This window comes from Heloderma suspectum, chromosome 4 (assembly GCF_057233095.1).
Source record: "Heloderma suspectum isolate Gila_16-S chromosome 4, 16-S_ref, whole genome shotgun sequence".
Lineage (NCBI taxonomy): Eukaryota > Metazoa > Chordata > Lepidosauria > Squamata > Helodermatidae > Heloderma > Heloderma suspectum.
The window spans coordinates 297,482,366-297,503,551 of NC_139461.1; the positions used below are offsets into that span (position 1 = coordinate 297,482,366).

General features: G+C 46.4%; 1 protein-coding gene across 1 annotated transcript in view; it reads left to right on the top strand.

The window, feature by feature from the left end:
* Nucleotides 1–381: 381 nt before the first annotated feature.
* PHACTR3 (phosphatase and actin regulator 3) overlaps nt 382–21,186 on the top strand; it is a 371,137-nt gene continuing 350,332 nt past the window's right edge. Inside the window, exon 1 of the mRNA XM_084854302.1 lies at nt 382–499. Within this exon, the coding sequence (XP_084710428.1) occupies nt 382–499 (118 nt within the window). The remainder of the gene's footprint in view (nt 500–21,186) is intronic.

Genomic DNA, 21,186 nt, shown 5'->3' on the forward strand with positions numbered 1-21,186 from the left:
CCGACGGACATGCCCAGGAAGAAACTTCTCCTGCGGGCCAAGAAGCCCTAGGGAGCCAGCCGGGCGCGGGAGGGAGGGACCCCCCCCCACTCTTCTTTGCTGGATGGTGCAGGTGGCTTGCCTGGCGGGGCGCTCGCGGGAGGGGCTTGGCCGGGATAATGCCCCTGCTGCTGGGGCTCCCCGGCTGAAGAAGAGCCGGTCCCTGTGCGCCACCCCCAGGTCCGCTCCCCCCGCGTCGTGACCTTGGGCTGCCTCGGATTTCATGCGCGCCGCTTCCTTCTCCCCCGGCCTCTGAGATCTGCTTCCCCTCCTCCCCTCCCCTCCCCTCCCCTGCTCCCTCCCCCTCCCCACCCTCGCACTCCTTCCCTCCCCCACCCCCTCATGGCTGCATCAGAAGAAGGGACCGGCTGCTTCCTCCCCAGAGGCCGGTCCCAGAGCGACCCCAGCGTCCTCAGCGAGGCGGCGGGCACGGAAGGCGACGCGCCCCTCGACGACCAAGGTGAGCCCCAGAGCCCTTCTCCTTTCCCAGGGGCGGAGATGGGGCTGGCTGGGCGAGGGGGCTGGGAAGCAAGCCGCGGAGGAGAGCGGGGCGGACTGGGGAGGGGGCGCGCGTCTGCGTGTGTCGCCAGCAGCTGCCAATCTGGCAGCACCAGCCTGTCAGGGAAAGAAGGAAATTGGGAGCGATTCTCTGCAGTCAGCCCAGAAATGATGCAGCAGCGGCTGAGCTGGACGTAGGATTGCGTTGGACAGAGCCTGGCATCCCGGCGCTTTGGGGCCGGCAAAGGTCGCCTGCAAACCGAGGAGGCAGCGGGGGGCGCGTGTGTATACCGGGAGTAAGCCGCGAGGCGAGCGTGAGCAAAACAGCCCCTGTCTTTGCGCCGAGCAGGCCGTTTGCTAGGCTCTCGTCTTACAAACGAAGCGAAGTGACTTGCCCATGGCAGCTCGGGGAGCCCGTGGCAGAGGTCGGGTTCCATCAGTAGCGGCTAGACCAGCAGCACACGCGCGCGCGCGCGCTCTGTCTCTCTCTCAGACTTCGCTCTGAGCTGTTTTCACAGTTTCCACTCAGTGCAGGCTGGTGGGTCTGATTTCGGTGGGGCTGTGCAGCATTCCGAGTTTCGGTCAGAACCAGCCAGAACTCTAAAGGAGCTATCCAAAGTGATGAACCCCATGGAGTTCATGGGCTTCCATTAGAGTTCTGGCTGGTTCTGACTGAAACCCGAAATTGGAGCCACCAGCCTCCCCTGTGTTCACTAACTCCGGACGGGCGATCTGAGGAAGGCTCCGCTGACCTAACCCGCATTAGGAGATGCCAGTGACTGTGAGTCACATTCGTTCGCTTTGCTTTTGCCCGCAGTTGTTTTGGGACAACTCTGCTTCCTTCCCATGCCATCGTTTCACAGTGATGCCCTGGTGCAAAGTGGGAGGGTTGTTTTGTCCTAGGGAACTGCCTGAGCCCTTTCTCTCCCCCCTCCCCTTCCCCCCCCCACATCCACCCAGCCCGCCCCCCTCTTCCGAAGCCACAAGGCATTGAAACATATTCATAAAAAAAGAGCCTCAAGCGATGTCACGGCATCCTGTGGAAATGGACCCCAGAGCTGAGAAGGCAGTCGAGGATACGGCTTGATTGCTTAATGCCTCTTTGCTGGGTACCACACACAGCACGACTCACCTGGGCGAAGGATGAATAGACCTCAGTTTAAGGCTGTGCATGTTGGATTTGCCACTTGCTACAGAAGGAAAGAGAGAGAAAAGGTCTAATAAAGCAGAAGAGGATAGGCTGTTGGCACGAGGTCACCATGGAGACGGTGGAAGCAGAGTAATAATTAAGTCACCAGCCCCCCCGCCCCCCTCACAAGAAAGCAATTTTCGCTACATGCCGGAGAAGTCTAATCTTCTTAGGAAGCGCAGCGCGTGTTAAGAGGGAGGGGCCAGGCTTGCCTTTGCAATCACCATTTTCTATTTATAAATGGAAGGGGATGATTATTCCTCCCCCCGACAGCCCCCCAAACACCCCACCCCACCCCAGTTCGCTTTCTCCTCCCTTTGAAGCATAAACTCTTGCCATTGAAATACAAGATCTCTCTCTCTCTCTTTAGCTAATGACTCACACGGTTTCTTAAAGGAGCAGGAAAGGCTTTGGGGGGTTTGGGGTGGGGTGGGGTAATTGCAATCACTCTTGGTTCTGGTAAGGGAACAGTCAGTGGAGACTGGTGGCTGTGATTTTGGTGGGGCTGTGAATCCATTCTGGGTTTCAGTCAGAACCAGCCAGAACTCTAAAGCACCTATCCAAAGCTCTGAACCCTATGCACTTTGGTCAGCTCCTTTAGACTTCTGGCTGGTTCTGATTGAAATCACAACCCCGCCGAAATCACAGCCACCAGCCTCCACTGGGTACAATTGCCTCTGGTCAATGTGAAATTAGAGGGGTTGTGGGGGGGGGGGGAGAGATTTCTACAAGGTTTTAATGCCAGGTTCCCTGACAGGAGAAGTCTAATGACAATCAGCTGGAGAACCCAATAGCATGTGGATTTCTCTAAACAGTGAGCCGAGATAGAGTGACAGGGTCTCTTTGTGAGGAGTTATTGATTCAGGGTCTTCATTAAACACATCAATTGTGCCATTTTAGAATTGAGCCTTCAGGAAAATCTCCAATGTAACTAAGGGAAATGAGGAGGGGGCCACTAATCCCCCTTGTAGGTCCCCCCTCCCACTCATGCAGAAATAAAACATGTCCTGTTTTGACCCTTCAGTTTCATAGTCTGGTTATATTCTGGGTTTTCCGCACCGCTCCCCTCCCAAACACACTCCTGCTCCCTCAGTTTTATAGACTATTTTTTCTTTATTATATTCTGTACAGTTAGCCTGACAGAAATGTTCTTTCTTTCTTTATTCATTGTGGTATTGTACAATCACTTAAGGGTGGGGGGGGGGGAGGAGAAGAAAGCTGTTTTAAAAATAAACGAAGTGGACACAGTGTCCAAGAAAGCTTATGCCAGAATAAATTAGTTAGTCTTTAAGATGCCACAAGACTCTTTGCTGTTAAACATAAAAGCTTCTCACAGAGACAGTGTTTTGTTTAAAAATAATAATAATAATACAGTACATACAAATACAATAACATCCCTTCCCTAGACCCCTTCAAGCACACTCTCCCTTCATCCACTGTGTCAGGGTTTCAGCCCCAGAGCTGCCCCGATGCATTGAAATCTGAGCTCAAAACCTGCTTGAGGTCTGATCTAAACCAATACTGGTTCCGTTTGCACTCCATAGTCTTTGGAGCAGACCGTTTGGTTCTCCCTTCTTCCTTTTCATAGCACAAATTGCCAGAATATGCAACCAAGTTAATAATAAGGACTGACTGCTTTTGAGCTTCATTCCCCACAATCTAATAACTGAGGATCCTTGTTGCTCTGGAAACATGTTTTTAAAGTGGGAATAATAAGAACAGCTGATGAATCTTCGGTGCCCAACCATGCTGGTATCCCAAGTCACCAGAACAAAGGACACCACCAACATGAAGTGTTAGACTTTTGCCCTGAGCGACAATAGTGTCTGAATAAGAGGAATGTTATTTGCATGCTTTCACATCTGAAGGCAGCAGAAATTGAACGTTCACTAAATTTCAATTTCACTTGCTTCTTCCCAGTTTCTAGATAATGAACACCAGAGTTGGCAAGCTTGCAAACAGATAGACTGTGTCTGATTTTTTTTAAATGTTGGTTTGATATGTGAGAGAAGGAAATACATTTTTCCTTTCCCCAAAGAAGCCCCTATTTGCATGAAAAAATTAAAATATTTTGTGTCATTTTTCCTAAAAAATGCATTCTAACCCAAGTCTAGATATCTAAAATCAGAGCAAGAAAGCTAGAAATAACACCCTATACCTTATATAGAATAAAACACATGTGACTTCAAATAGCTCAGTGTGTGGTGGTGTTGTTCAGTTGTTCAGTCGTGTCCGACTCTTCATGACCCCATGGACCATAGCACTCCAGGCCTTCCTGTCCTGCGCTCTCTCCCGGAGTGTGCTCAAGTCCATATTCATTGCATTGGTGATGCTATCTAGCCATCTCATCCTCTGTCGTCCCCTTCTCCTTTGGCCTTCAATCTTTCCCAGCATCAGGGTCTTTTCCAGGGAGTTTTCTCTTTGCATTAGGTGGCCAAAATATTTGAGCTTCAGCTTCAGTATCTGTCCTTCCAATGAGCAGTCAGGGTTGATTTCCTTTAGGATGGACTGATTTGACCTCCTTGCAGTCCAGGGGACTCGTAAGAGTCTTCTCCAGCACCACAGTTTGAAGGCACCGATTCTTCAGCGCTCAGCCTTCCTTATAGTCCAGCTCTCACAGCCAAGAAAGTAAAATCTGTCACTGCTCCCATTTCTTCCCCTTCTATGTGCCAGGAAGCGATGGGGCCACATGCCATGATTTTAGTTTTTTTCATGTTGAGTTTCAAACCAGCTTTTGCACTCTCCACTTTCAACCTCAACAAGAGGCTCTTTAGATCCTCTTCGCTTTCTGCCATTAGGGTGGTATCGTCTGCGTATCTGAGGTTGTTGATAATTCTCCCGGCAATCTTAATTCTGACCTGTGATTCATCCAACCTGGTGTTTCTCATGATGTACTCTGCATATAAGTTAAATAAGCAGGAGGACAATATGCAGCCTTGTCGTACTCCTTTCCCAATTTTGAACCAATCAGTTGTTCCATGTCTGGTTCTTACTGTTGCTTCTTGACCCTCGTACAGGTTTCTCAGGAGACAGGTAAGGTGGTCTGGTACTCCCATCTCTTTAAGAATTTGCCACAGTTTGTTGTGATCCACACAATCAAAGGTTTTAGCGTAGTCAATGAAGCAGAAATAGACGTTTTTCTGGAATTCTCTTGCTTTCTCCATGATCCAGCGAATGTTGGTGATTTGATCTCTAGTTCCTCTGTCTCTTTGAAACCCAGCTTGTACTTCTGGTAGTTCTCGCTTCACATGCTGCTGAAGCCTAGCTTGTAGGATTTTGAGCATCACCTTGCTGGCATGTGAAATGAGCGCAATTGTACGGTAGTTTGAACACTCTTGGCATTGCCCTTCTTTGGAATTGGAATGTAAACTGACCTTTTCCAGTCTTGTGGCCATTGTTGAGTGTTCCAAATTTGTTGGCATATTGAGTGCAGCACTTTAACAGCATCATCTTTTAGGATTTTAAATAGCTCAGCTGGAATACTGTCATCTCCGCTAGCTTTGTTGTTAGTAATGCTTCCTAAGGCCCACTTGACTTCACTCTTGAGGATGTCTGGCTCAAGTTCAGTGACCGCACTATCATGGCTATCAGGGACATTCACATCTTTCCTGTATAGTTCTTCTGTGTATTCTTTCCACCTCTTCTTAATCTCATCTGCTTCTGTTAGGTCCCTGCCTTCTTTCTCCTTTATCATGCCCATCTTTGCACAAAACGTTCCCTTGAGATCTCCAATTTTCTTGAAGAGATCTCTAGTCTTTCCCATTTTGTTGTTTTCCTCGATTTCTTTGCATTGTTCATTTAAGAAGGCCTTCTTGTCTCTCCTTGCCATTCTCCGGAAATCTGCATTCAGTTGGGTATATCTTCCCCTTTCTCCCTTGCTTTTCGCTTCCCATCTTTCCTCAGCTACTTGTAAAGCCTCATCAGACAGCCACTTTGCTTTCTTGCATTTCTTTTTCTTTGGCATGGATTGAGTTGCTGCCTCCTGAACAATGTTACGGACCTCTGTCCATAGTTCCTCAGGCACTCTGTTTATCAGGTCTAATCCCTTAAGTCTATTCCTCACCTCCACTGTGTATTCATAAGGGATATGATTTAGGTCATACCTGAATGGTTTAGTGGTTTTCCCTACGTTCTTCAATTTAAGCCAAAATATTGCGCTAAGAAGCTCATGATCTGAGCCACAGTCAGCTCCAGGTCTTGTTTTTATCGACTGTATAGAGCTTCTCCATCTTTGGCTGCAAAGTACATAATCAATCTGATTTTGATATTGACCATCTGGTGACGTCCATGTGTAGAGTCGCCTCTTGTGCTGTTGGAAAAGAGGGTTTGCTATGATCAGTGTGTTCTCTTGACAAAACTCTATTAGCCTTTGTTCTGCTTCATTTTGTACACCAAGGCCATGCTTGCCTGTTATCCTGGTTATGTCTTGACTTCCTACTTTAGCATTCCAATCCCCTATGATGAAGAGGACATCTTTTTTTGGTGTTAGTTCTAGAAGGTGTTGTAGGTCTTCATAGAACTGATCAACCTCAGCTTCTTCAGCATCAGTGGTTGGGGCATAGACTTGAATTACTGTGAAGCTGAATGGTTTTCCTTGGATTCATACTGAGATCATTCTATTGTTTTTGAGATTGTACCCCAGTACTGCTTTTCCCACCCTTTTGTTGACTATCAGTGCTACTCCATTTCTTCTAAGGGATTCTTGCCCACAGTAGTAGATATAATCGTCACCTGAATTAAATTCACCCATGCTTGTCCATTTTAGTTCGCTGATTCCCAAGATGTCGATGTTCAATCTTGCCATCTCATGTCTGACCACCTCCAGCTTACCTTGATTTATTGATCTTACATTCCAGGTTCCTAAACAATATTGTTCTTTACAGCATCGGACTTTCTTTTCACCACCAGACACATCCACAACTGAGTGTCCTTTCGGCTTTGGCCCAGCTGCTTCACTCTTTCTGGCACTACTTGGAAATTCCCTCTGCTCTTCCCCAGTAGTATATTGGACACCTTCCGACCTGAGGGGCACAACTTCCGGCGTCATATCTTTTAGCCTTGTGATATGTTCCATGGGGTTTTCTTGGTAAGAATACTAGAATGGGTTGCCATTTCCTTCTCCAGTGGACCACATTTTGTCAGAACTCTCCGCCATGACCTGTCCATCTTGGGTGGCCCTGCATGGCATAGCTTATGGCTTCACTGAGTTATGCAAGCCCCTTCACCACAACAAGGCAGTGATCCATGAAGGGGAGTGTGTGGTAGTAAATGACAAATGCTTATAATCGTATAAACTGCTATTCGCCTCTATCACCTTCATAAGTTGCATATGCTTATTGTGGGATTGGCTAAGAGGACAGGTTTTCACACATATGCTCAAAAGTTAATCCTGTTGAATTCAATAGGACTTACTTTTAAGTAATTTTACAGTGTTTTGAAGCTTAAGGGGATGTTTGTATTGTACAGTTCATTTTATTTTAACATGATTTCCGTAACACTCCATTGAAGTTAATAACTTGCAATCAACCCTGTTGGTGCTGTGAATCCTGCATTCATTTCACTGGTGCAAGGCTGACTTTAGAGAATGCTGTTTCAAAGGACAGATTACATGAGCAGGAGCTTATAACAGAACATAGGAACTCTCTTGCCTTGCTTGTGCAAGTTCCTCAATTGCATATCCCCCCATTGTCTTGATAAGAAAAGTGAACTTCTAGCTGCGGGAACACTGGAGCATTAGTTGTGGATAATTCTGGTCACATCTCCTCCAAATGTATCTCAGAGCTCCAAAAAAAAAAAAAAAAAAAAAGGGACAAAAACAGCCAACCAAAGTCATCAAAGGGTTTCAGCACCTTCCCTATGATGCTTTTTAGTTTCGAGGGCAGAAGTCCACAACAGAGGTTTTATAAAATAATACATGCTGCGGAGAAAATGGATGGAAAGAGATTTTTCCCCCCTCTCTCATAACACTAGAACTTATTGTGTTCCAATGGAATTGATTGAGTGATTGAGTATTCAGGACAGACTGAAGAAAGTGTAATATTGGGTAGGCAACCTGCTGCCCTCCAGATGTTTTGGGCTACAACTCCAATAAAGCCCAGTCAGCATGGCCAATGGTCAGAGAATATGTTGCCTACCCCTGGGTTATACTATTGAATCTGATCAAATGCTATTTCTTCTCACCTATGTGAAGTATTTAACTAAAAAAGAACAAAGAACTAGCTAGTTGCGGTAACAGTTGCCAGACTACTTCTTAATGCTGCATGCATACTTAAAAAGGTAAAGGTGTCCCCAACCAGTCGTGTCCGACTCTAGGGTGCGGTGCTCATCGCCGTTTCTAAGCCGAAGAGCCAGCGCTGTCCGAAGATGCTTCCGTGGTCATGTGGCCGGCATGACTGAACACCGAGGTGCACGGAACGCTGCTACCTTTCCTGCCGAGGCGGTACCTATTTATCTACTTGCAATTATTTGCTTTCAAACTGCTAGGTTGGCAGAAGCTGGGACTGAAGACGGGAGCTCACTCCGTCACGCAGCACTCGGGTCTCGAACTGCTGACCAGCCGACCTTCCAGTCTGCAGTTCAGCATCTTAACCACTAAGCCACCGCATGCATACTTACCTGGGAGTAAATCCCATTGAACTCAATGGAGCTTACTTCTGTGTAGACATGTGTAGGACTGCACTGTAAAATACCTAATATGAAAGACTGGATCAGTGGATGCAGTGGCGCCAATTTTGGTGGGGCCATTTGTTCAGTCTGGGTTTCAGTCAGAACCAGCCAGAGCTCTAAAGCAGCTATCCAAGGTGCTGAACCTACAGGTTTTGGCACCTTGGATAGCTGCTTTAGAGCTCTGGCTGGTTCTAACTGAAACCCAGAATGGATTCATGGCCCTACAGAAATCAGAGCCACCAGCCTTCACTGGACTGGATATAGCAAAAACGTAGGATTTTGCAGCAATGGCCAGACTGACATAATATATAAGGGTCAAAAGTGAGATAACTGTCTGGAGAACTGAGGATTATATATCGATTTTTGTGAATCCAATTTGTTAATGCAGTTATATTTTAAGATGAATTAAGGTGAATTACTATAACAAAATATTTATCTTCAAGTATTAGTAAATCCTTATATGAATTTTAAAAGTGATACATCTTTACTTTGAGTACTGCAATGTCTGAATTATGGACTCCCCTTGATGTATAGTTTTTTTTTTTACTATTTTGTTCTTTTGCTCTTTCTTTTGGTGATCAGTATATTTATAGAGCTTCAAATCTAAAAAAAGCAACCATCCTATACTTTGGCATATGCTTAAGTAACTAACAGAACCCATTGCCAGAGAACATGGTGATGGCTACTAGAGTAGTTGACTTTAAAATGGGATTCAACAAATTCATGGAGGACAGGTCTGTCAAAGGTTGTTGCCCATGACAGCTAAATGGAACATCCAGGTTCTGCAGCAAATGTGTCTGAGTATCAGATGCTGGGGGATGAACAATCTGTGAAGACTGTAGACTTTACACACTGCTTGTGAGTGTCCCAGGGGCACCTGGCTGGCCACTCATGGCAGCAGGATGCTGGCTAGGACCTTGGGGTTGTTTTTATGCCCCTCTGTTCTCTATAGCCAATCCTATTTGCATGTTATTGTCTAAACCAGGCTGTTTTAAAAAAAGAAAAGAAAGGTATTTGTCCCATGCAATAGTTTTGACATTCAAAACCCTCTCCCTTGCTTTGTTCAGCTAAAAAGGACCTTGAAATTGCTTTTGCATTTTTGCCATGGTCATGTCTTTACAACCCATTTCTGTTCCCTCCTGTTGCTTGACTTTGATCGGTCACAATATAACCCTGCCATTAGCTGGAGCATGCCAGTGATTCACATTGCTGTAAGAGCTTCCAGTTTACCTAAGAGCCCATCCAAAGCATAATCCATTAGGGAAGAGCCCCTAGCTCAGAGGCAGAGCACCTGGTTTACACGAAGGGAACAGGTGGTATTTCCAGGAACCGCTGGGAAAGATTCCTGTCTGAAACCCTGGAGAACCGCTCTTAGTGCAGTACTGAGCTAAACAGACCAATGTTCTGACTCTGTATAAGGCAGCTTCCTGTCTTCCTATTTAAATTAGCTCATTGTTCAGAACCATGAGGACTAGAACCTTACTTTGGAGAGGGGCCATAGCTCAGAGGTAGAGCACATTCTTTGAATGCAGAAGGCCCCAAGTTCAAGTCCCAGGCATCTCCAGGTAGGGCTGGCAATCCTGAACACTACAGAAATGTTGCTGGTCCATGTAGCAGATAATACTGAGTGAAAATGCCAGTGGTCTGACCCCATTTAAGGCAGCTTCCTATGTTTCTAACCCATTATATCAGGGCTGGGCAACTTGTGGCTCAGCAGATGTCTTTATGTGAAAGCACAGAGGCCTAGTAGTTGCTGTAGTTTAATTAGGGGAATACATTTGAATTAAATATTGGGGATGATGGATCCACCCCTCCTCACCTAGAAAGATATTGTCCTCTCTGCAGTGGAAAAATATGGCCTCTTTAGGAAAAGCTGCTCCCACCTCTGCTTGGAGGGTATCTTACCCACAAAAGCCATTATAAGCACTGAAATGCTTGAATGATGGAACTTGCCATCTAAAGGTCTGGGTCTGGGCAATTATTATTATTTTTTAAAATGTCAGTGTTGTGTGATGATGATGAGGAGGAAGGTGGTGCCAAAGGAGGCAGTGCTGTGGGCAGTGCCAGCACCAGGTTTCTGAGGGCTCTTGAGCAAGACAACTTCAGTGGGCTTCCTCCTTCCATGAGTTTACCTTCTCACCACCACTGTTACCATCTTTCTTCTCATCATTGCTACCACTGGCTTGCTTGACAGGCAGAGAGTGAGTGAGCAAGTAGGCAGAGGCATCTCCTGCTTCTCCTTCTCACCACCACTGTTGTCTGGGCCAGAGCGAGAGGCAGGCGAACAAGCAGGTTGCCATGGTGAAGAGGAAGAGCAACTCCAGGGGGTCTTGTCAGTGGGCCCCTGCTGGGGTGTGGGCCCTCGGCAGGTGCCCAACCATGCCTACCCTTGATGCCGGCCCTGCCTCTAGGGAGAGGACTGGGACTACCAATTATTACCGAACTGCCCTTCTTGGGTTGGGAGAGGAAGGACAGGCAGTAGGAGGTGCTTCTCTGAGCAATTTGCAAGCACTCAGATGTGGTCTGTGCAAAATACCCATCTTTGGCAAGTGCCCATATGATAAAACCCCTTTCAGAGTGAGCGCAGGGCTGCTCTTGCATCCCCAATAAGGACTGGAATTTTGTCATCTTCTCTACAGATTAGCAGAATTCTGAAGCAGGGCTAAGAAGGGCAGAGAAGAATCATTCCCGCAATGGTGCTTTTTTATGGCTGCTCATGCTCAATGGCTCCAGGTTTTGGGAGACCCTTCGGCAAGATGTCCTCGGTGGGCTTTCCCCTGCTCTGGCTTGGATTCCTGCACTGAGCAGGGGGTTGGACTCAATGGTCTTATAGGCCCCTTCCAACCCTGCAATTCTGTGATTCTATGCTTCTATGATTCCTCCTCTGCGCCATCACCGACTCACTCTCCTTCTGCCTTTGGGTCTGATGGCCAGTCCTGCCTAGGGGGAAAGGAGCAGGCAGTGGCTGCTCCTTTTCCCTTGGTTGCATGACTCATGCACTCTCTCCTCCTAGGCCAGAGGGCAGCGGTCTAGTGGAACCAGGGCTTGCAGGGATGCAGTGCCGACACTTTTGGACTAGCAAGGATGCTGGCATCGTTCCCCCGCCCCGCCCCGCCCCAAATTCCCTGTTCCCTCTGAGCTTCCCCACCCCCAGCTACTGTGCAACCTTCACAGTATTCCTCAACCACAATTTTCTCAACCATAGTATATAGCTGTGACCTATCGTTGTGGCAAGGCAAAGTATTTTGCGCTGACTTGGTCCTGAATAGGCCGTTTGTCTTACAAAAGTCCTGCTCCTGGTGGAGATGAAAACTACTAGTTTGTTGGTTTTGTTGAACATGGCTGCCTGCATTTCCAGCCTCTCCTTGGGGGCGTGGCTGTAGGGACTGTCACGATGAGTGCTTGCACCTCAAAATTATCTACTGCACCATTGCCGAAGGGCAAGAGGAAGCAAGTGTAACCCACTGGTATATTTTTATTTAACAGTTCTCAGGGAATATTCCCGCATATGCTCAGTAAAGGAGTGAGATAGGGAGTGGCCACCATTATGGGCAGATACCAAAATGCAGTGTGGAAGAAGCTTGATTTCTCCTCTCTGTAAGACCCTGGACCCTTGAGACAGGGCTGTTTGCAAAGTTTGCTCCTGTGTTATTGGACTCATCCACCTTGAGAAGATTGCTGCGGAGCGGGAGTGAACTGAGTAGAGACTGTTTTCCTTCTTCAGCCAGCAAAAGAATCAAGCTTCAGGGAGAAGTTATACTCATATTTTTGTTGTGAGCTCAAGTTGAAGACAGAACTTTGGGATGGCTGTGCTCTACTTTGTTGTTTTAGTAACAAGTGAACTGTTATGCATGTAAAATTATTACATGTGCATTATTATTGTTCTTGTGTTGTTAGCTGCTTTGGGCACTTTTTGTGGAAAAGTGGCATATAAATTTGAGGATGATGATGATGATTAAGAAATTAAAACCGTACGTTAGTTGCCTCTGGGCCAGGCCTTTGCTGTGAGTCCCTTTAGAGACCCTGAAGAAAAAGTGTTAAGCAAGCAGGCAGCAGTGGCGAGAGGAGCAGCAACGGAGCCGGGGGGGGGGGGCTCTGGAGGTCAGCTGGGTGCCCCTGCTCAGGTGTGCGTGCCCAGTGGTGCTGACCCCTGATGCCAGCCCTGAACTCAGGCAAAACAAATGACCTAAAAGGTGGCATCAGTGAACAGGCCCAGCCCAAGATATTTCGCTGCCTGAGGCAAGGAACAAGGCCTGTCCCACTCCATGTACAAAAGCCAACAGCACTGGTGGTTGAATCTTCAACACTGATGACGGGACAGCATATTACACTGCACCTGAAGTCAGCAGGGCTCCCTTGGGGAGTGCAGGGCAGGCTGTGTGGCACACAGCTCTCTCCTCCCCTTGCTGCCACCTCCCACCAATTTCTGCCCAAGGTGGCTGCCTCACTTTGCCTAATGGTAGGGCTGGCCTGACAGTGAGGGATTGGAGGGGCAATGCTGTTATGTAATGCCATATTTCAGTTTTCAAGTGACTTTTCCCGTTGTGGAACAATGGGGGATATCGCATTCCCTTAAGGGTGTTCGGGGCACTCTTTGCTAGGCTGACATAGAGGATCTTCAGGTAGACTACCATTGTCATGACTTTGATTTAATAATGGAACTATCCTTGAAAGCATTTTGCTCAAAAGTAGAATTGTTTTGCATTAGCTGACTTTCAGCTGAAATGAGGGAGCTTTCCTTCCGTGGATGACCCAAGAACTCACCAACATTGGTAAAACCACAAAGGTACGATTTATCCAAGGATGGGTTGTTCTTTATCAATCCTGCAACCCCCCCCCCCGCCATGCTTTTGGTAAAAAAACAAGCAAACGCCAAGAACTTTATTTCTTAGAATTTGGCAAGCCTGTTTTGTTCTTGGATCCAGCAATTGGCTTGGTCAATAGAGGCCTGTTCTCAGCTTGAATTAATATTCTGTGGAGGCTTTTTAAAAACCCTCTTTGGTGTGGGGTAGATGAGCTTTCTAAGCTTTGCCACAAGGTCCCTTGGAATCCATTCAAGTCCTGTTAAGCTTGTGTTTTCTTGATCTTGGGTTATTTCTGTGCTTGTGAGCTAAGGGCTTCTGATTCCCAGGACAAGGGCGACAGACCTGTTTAGTGATGCCAGAAATAATTCCCATCGGGGAGAGTGCCTGCAAAAGAGCAGGTCAGAGGCTGCCTCTTGAATCGCGCCATCCTCAATGGCTGCTTGTAATGCCTATGTGGTAGAGCTGACCCCAGTCACAGCCATTCACAACTTTGCCAGCTAGTCACTGTGAGTGCATGTGCTGTATAAGGCAGGGCCTTAGAAACTCTTTCAGATGAATTCCGTTTCTGAGAAGCTCTCGGGAGCCATATTCTGGTGGTGGGCAGAGCTGAAGGCAAAGGGGGCATGGCCAAAGGCAAAGGGAGCAGATCCAAAATATCCAAAACTATTGGTATATTTTTTTTCTTAAAGTTCTTACTGCTGGTAACAAAGCCTTAGGAGAGGCATTTCAACTTTTTAGAATGGGGAATAAATTGCACAAAAGTCAGGAAACCACCAAATCCCAATTTCAAGTATAACCTGATGGGATCCGAGCTAGTGGTAACCAACCAAGAAAGAGATCTTGGGGTTGTGGTGGACAGCTCAATGAAGATGTCAGCCCAGTGTGCAGCTGTTTGCAAAAAGGCATAATTGGAAAAGGAATCGAGAATAAAACTGCCAGTATCGTACTGCCCCTATACAAATCTATGGTGCTGCTACACTTGGAATACTGTGTGCAGTTCTGATCACCATGCCTTAAAAAAAAAGATATTGAAGGGCTGGAAAAAGTGCAGAAAAAGGCAAGTAAAATTATCAAGGGGCTGGAGCATCTCCCCTATGAGAGATGGTTACAACAGCTGGGATAGTTTAGCTTGGAAAAAAGGAGGGTAAGGGGAGACATGTTAGAGGTGTACAAAATTATGCATGGTGTGGAGAAAGTGGATGGGGAGACATTTTTCTCCTTCTCTCATAATACTAGAACCCAGGGTCATCCCATGAAGCTCATTGGTGGGAGATTCAGGACAGATAAAAGGAAGGACTTCTTCACACAGCGCAGAGTTAAACTAGGGAATTTGCTGCCACGGGATGTAGTGATGGCCACCAATTTGGATGGCTTTAAAAGGATGTTGGACAAATTCCTGGAGGAAAAGGCTGTCAATGGCTGCTAGTCCTGATGGCTATGTGCTACCTCTAGTACCAGAGGCAATGAGCCTAAGTACACCAGTTGCTGTGGAATATGGGTAGGAGAGTGCTGTTGTGCTTGTCTCCTGCTTGTGGGTTTTCACAGGTTGGCCAGAGAGTGAATGGAATGCTGGACTAGATGGACCAGTGCAGGACACGGAATAATGGGCTCAAGTGACAGGAAGCCAGGTTCCAGCTGAACATAAGGAAAAACCTCCTGAGTCCTGACTGTTAGAGCAATATGACAATGGAACCAATTCCGTAGGGAGGTGGTGGGCTCTCCCACACTGGAGGCATTCAAGACGAGGCTGGACAGCCATCTGTCAGGGATGCTCTGACTTGGATTCCTGCACTGAGCAGGGGGTTGGACTCCTTCCAACCTATTTTGGGGGTAGAGTTCAACACCTTGGATAGCTCCATTAGGGTTCTGGCTGGTTCTGACTGAAATCCAGAATGGATTTACAGCACCACCAAAATTGGACCCCCCAGCCTCCAGTGCCCTGCTGTTCTCTGGTCATGGAATCCTTACTGTGAAGCCCTGGACTATCCCTTTTATATGCAACCATCAAGTAACTAAGCAGCAGCAGCAACCAGGTAGCAGATGCACCTGTCTCTATCCACCCCATAGACACGGCCACTGTTTCCAGTAGAGATCCTACCATATTGCTTGGCCAAAATAATGTCAATCCACGGTCTACCCTTCCTGGCCTTACAAAACAAATCTCTGTTGTGCAAAGGGACAAGCTGTGATTATATTTTATTTTTTTAAAGTGGCTTGTTTGATTAAACCAAACATTGTGGGCTGGGTCAGACAAAAAGTACTTCTTCCTACAGCATGTTTCAACTCAGGGCACAATGCTGGCTGGGGAATGCTGGAAGTTGTAGGACTTTTTTTTCCTGTCTAAATATGCATAGGGTCACATCCTTACAGAATTCAGTGCCACAGGATGATGGAGATAGCCACTGGCTTGCATGGCTTTGACAAAGTCGTGGAGGACAGGTCTGCGCGCAGCAATTTTCACTAGTAGGTAAATGGAACCTCTGTGTTCAGAGTTATGCTACCTCTGCATATCCATATAACATCTGCATCTCAGGGATGGGGCAAACAACAGAGGAAGGTGATAGTTGCATAAACTTTTTGGTCCCAACGGCTGCATCAGGTGTCTGCTGGGGTGGTGGGGGCTGAACATGTGCGTGGATGCGCACTCACATAGCACTCTCTCTCACACACATGCACCCTTCACACTCACCCCAGCAGCAGCAACGTCAAGGTTCTGAAGCCCCAGCCACTCTAACGTGATGACCAGAAAAAGAGGAAACCGTGCTCTGGGTTTGAAGGTTCTTGCTATAAAGCAGGAACCTCATTCCAAGAGGATCCCAGGAAGGAGGCTGGAACCTTCAACCATTGCTTCCTCCTAAGCCCTAGGAATGATGTTCCTGATGTGTTCTCTCCACCCCCTGGTTGCCATTTATTCGATGGCAACAGATGCTGGGGGCTTGGGGGCTACCAAGTAGGGCTTGAACAGCTGCTTGAGGCCTGTGGGCTGGACTTTTTTCACTGGAAAGACTTTCGGCCTGATCCTGCAAGGCTCTTCTTATGTAAAGCTTCTTATGTACCATGCAAGGATGTACTGCTGAAGAATTCTTTTGCATGGTGCCAGTCCTCATGAAGCCCAAAAAAGTCTGTAAACAATTTATGAGGTTGGAGCTATTTAGACAGGAGGCTTTCTGTGCCAGCAATGGATTTTTCTGGATGGCTGTTGGTGTGGAAATATTTAATGTGATCTGGTCCAACCATGTGGTGGTGAAGTGTTTACAAATATGGAAACTTCCATGTGGAGAGTGGCTAAGCTGGTTCTTGGGGCTCCCATAAGCAGGCCATAACTCTTCAATTTCCTCAAGCAGTGGAGGCTGGTGGCTCCAATTTCAGTGGGGCTGTACATCCATTCTGGGTTTCAGTCAGAACCAGCCAGAACTCTAAAGGAGCAATTCATCTTGGCTAGCTCCTTGGAGTCCTGGCTGGTTCTGACTGAAACCCAGAATAGATGTACCGCCCCACCGAAATCAGAGCCACCAGCCTCCACTGGCCTCAAGGTGTGGGCTCAGGAAATGGTGGCATCTGAGTACTGGCACTGGAGTGCCACCTTCTGGCCAGTGAGACTTGGCTCCTTGGAGAGAAGTCTCGCAGCAGCTCAGCGGTGGAACACGTGCTTGGTATGCATAAGCTCTCAGGTTCAGTTCCTGGCATCTCCAGGTAGGACTGAGCAAAACTCTGGTCTGAAACTCTGGAGAGCTGCTGCCTATCGGTATAGACAATACTGAGCTATATGGAACATTGATCTGACGTGGTATAATGCAGCTTCCTATGTTCCTAATATGGTTTAGCAAAGGCCCTGGGGTTTGTGTGTGTTTTTAGCTTGAGCATCCAAATCCCATCATTTCTGAACTATTTTTAGTCAGCAGTAAATAGGGGTCAACGTTAGGGATGTACGAAAGTGACTTACCTTTCGTGGATTATGTTGATGGTGGGGGGGAGGTGTTCCGTCCCTCCCCCCGGAATCCTGGCTGGGGGGGGAGGCGCTCCGTTCCTTCCCCCGGAATCCTTGAATGGCTGGCTGTGCTCCGCGGCAGCTCCATGGAGCAGCTGGCCAGGCCCGGCCCGGCCCGGCCAGGCCAGAGCTGTCTGCAGCCGGATTTCCAGTCGCGGAAGGCTCTTGGTAAAAACAAAAACAAAATGACAACAAAAAAACAACTGCGTACGCAAATGGCGGCGGCTACGGCCGCCGCCATTTGCATTCCTTCTTTTTGGCCATCTTAATCTATGTAAATATTTACATAGACTATGACGGCGAAAATCAAGGGGAACACAAATAGCATAGCGGGCGCTATTTGCATCCCTTTTTCATTCACCATTTTAGCCTATGTAAATATTACGTAGCCGCCGCCATTTGCGTATGCGTTTTTTTTTTAAACCCACCCCCAACCATGATAGGCTACGTAAAGATTTACGTAGCCTATCACGTCTTTTTTTTTTGTTTTCCACAAGCCTGGAAATGGCGGCAGCGGCAGCTGGTTGGAAGACCGGCTGCCGCCGCCGCCGGAGCCGAAGCCGCCGGAGCCGAAGCCACCGCCGGAGCCGCCGCCGCCCGGAAGATCCACCCCAGGTAAGTCTCGTCCCGGGGGGGATCCGTGGGGGGGCGGGGAGGTGGCAGGCCGTTCCACCACAGATTTCGGGGGGCCGAATGCACTGGCATTCGGCCTCACCGAGATCCGTGGCGGAATTCTCTGACATCCCTAGTCAACGTATGTTACATTTAAATATACATTACTGCCCCCTATGGGTCCATTCAAAATGTCAAAATCCATGTGAGGAGCGAGTGACTGACAGTGGAGAAATCTCAGGGAAGGAGGTGCTCTGCCCATTTTCCTGCCAACTGTTTTCCCACCCTAAATTGCCCTGAATTTGACCCTCACCCAGATTTGAAAGACATATTTCTATTCCCAACTATGTGTTGATTAATTTAAAATATTTATAGGCCACCTTTTAGGATAGGTATCCATACAAAGTGGCTTTCATGAAACATTAAATACAGTTATAAGTCAGTAACAAATACATTCTAAAAATCATAATAAAATACTAAAATGTACCACCGATGAACCTAACCATAGCAGTAAAAAAAATGCAATCTCAGACAAGGATAATGCCAAATAAGGCACAATTCTATGCCTGTTTAGACAGAAAAAACTTCTACAATTCCCAGCGTGGCTGGAAGGGAAATGCTGGGAGTTCTAGGACTTTTTTCTGGCTAAGCATGCATAAGATTGCACCATTAATATCAGCCAAACTTAAAATATCAGGTTTACAATTTAAATACCAGAAAAAACTAATATAATTTTTTTTAAGAAGAAAAGCAACCTGACCTAAATAAGTTTTTAATGGCCATTTGGTGCCCCGCAGCAAGAAAAGCTGCTGCAGGGCACAATTTAAAGCAAAAAGTGATGAGAGGGGAAAAAATTCTACATCTTTCTTCCCCTGCTGCTTCTGCACTTCCCTTCGATCCTTTTAGGAAGTGTGTTTGCATCTTCAGTAAGGTTTGTTGGTCTACAGTTACCAATGTTCATATGTAACCTGCAGTTTGGCCTTACAGTGACATTAAAAGAAGAAGAGAACCATTGGTTTTTCATATGTTCATTAAAGAGGGATTCCGCTCAGATGCAATATTTGCATTTCTGCAAGGTCCTGCATTTCATCCAACTCTGTAGCTGGGTTGACCTTGACTCTCACAGGGAAATTTTGCGAATTGCCCAGAGTCACACACAATGAGTCATCAAGTTCATCTGGGACAAGAGCCCAGAAACCTTCTGGTTTAATCATAAAACGGCATGAAGTGGCTTGGAAAAGGAGCAAAATTAGAAATGGCAGCATGGACAAATTAAACAGAGGCAGTCCTTTGATCAGTGGAAGAACTGAGAAAATTCAAATTGCATCTTGTGGTTTTATTTGTTTTTTTGTAGTGAAATAATGTCTTGACGTCGATCCCATGGCCAAGACAATGGAACACATCCTCAATAGCTTTGGTAGTGCCCTAACATGTTCTTGCTTTGCAAGAACCCAGATCCAGATGAAGTTGAGCCTGGATTCTGAACATGTTTTGTCAGAAATAAGATCCCCTGAAATCACTGGGATAGTTAGTGCAATCCACAGTGGGGTTAGGGAAGTGTGAAGTAGCAGATCTGCTGTTGCACTCCAAGCCCTGCCAGCTTACACACACTGAGCAGAAGATGAGAGGGCATCTTGCCACATAGGATCTGCAGGACTTTTGATCCAGCAGATTCAAAGTCGCTGGTGCCCTGCCCCCCAAATGGCCCTGGATACTCCTGTTGCTTCTTCATACTGTAACTTTGAGGATCTTGTTTATATTGTGTTGTCATTCATTGGGTGACTTGATGTGTTCATACACTGCTACAGAGCTTTTTCTACATACATGTGCTTCTCTTTTACATGTGCTGTATAAGTTTTAATATACAGTGCCTCAGAGCAATATTTTTCTATTGTGTATCAAATGTTGCAGTATATACAAGAGTGTGCTTATATTTATCCATACAGTGGGTAGTATCCAGCTGAGCTGCTGCAGTTACGCGGTTGACATACTTGCTAGTGGAAGCAACCTCTAGCGCTACACTAATATGTTGTAGAGCTAGAGGTTACAACATAACCTCTATGTTGTCGCAACGGATTTGGTGCAATGGATTTCCCTGGAAAACCCATCATGCCAACGTACATTTTTAATATTGCACTAGAGGATACTTAGGCTAGTGCTACGTCAGTTGTGTAAGTGCAGTGGCACTGTTGGATACCGCCCAGTAATGTATATGCCTGAGAGGCTTTCATTGTCTGTCATCACAACTGTTGCTTTTGTTTTTGTCCTGCACTCCTGACATACATGCATTCATTGTATGTAAATGTAATGTGTGAAAAGGAGTGATTATATCTGACATTTGAATGTCTCTCCATCTGAGGTGACACATGGGAAGAACTGGAAGTTCTGTTTCTGTGTTATATCTGAGATGGCTGGTTCACACATGGAAGGCATTATTTGCAGGTTCAGTCTTTAAGTGATGTACAAACACAGGTGAAACAGGGCCAAATGATTGGTAGTTGAAAGTGTGTGCTACTTGCATAGGCATTGTATCTGAGGTAATGTAATGTCATATGGCATTTCTGTAACATTAGACATACAATAGTCCAATCACAAAGGGAAGTCACCATATGATGTTGACAGCTATCACATGATGAGTATATCTGTATGAACCAGACATCAAAACCTTTGATGCAAATGATTTTCCATGATGAATTCTCTGTCTGCAGCTTCTCATGCTGTGATTTCAAATTTCAAGATTTCTACTTGCATCATGTGCAAAATTCAACATCTGGAATCCAGATACACAGCTGCATCCAGACACACATGTTGATCCTTCCACATAAGAGAGATTCCAGTAGCCACTTTGATTTAAAGCTGGCTTGGGAGGAGAGATCTGCTGGAAACTGTATAATGCAATTAAGTAAAAAACCCTTTATTCCTGGAGCCATCGGGACCCATATTATCAAATATTTCCCTTTGGAAGATGCTCGAAAGACATTTAATTGGTTTCTGATACTTCCAGGATTCCATAATGGTAGTGGCTTTAATGATAAAAGCTCACTATTATGAAATTTAAAGTGCAATCCTATGCATGGTTGGCAGGGGAATGCTGGGAGTTGTAGGACTTTTTTCTGTCTAAACGTGCATAGGATTGCACCATTAGTTAAACTGCAGTGTCATTGCATGTGGAGAATTTCACAGTAGAGAACATCTGTTTGAACTCTGTGTTGTTACTGCACCTGGGAATTTCTGGTGCATATTAACCATATTTAGAGCAGCCCTAGAACACCAATTTCAAACTAAGAAATTGTCTGCATAGTTCAAAATATATAAAAAAAGTTTCTACTGAAATTTAGTTTAGCGATGTAAACTAAAGGTGAGTTTACATCAGCGGTGGATAACTACAG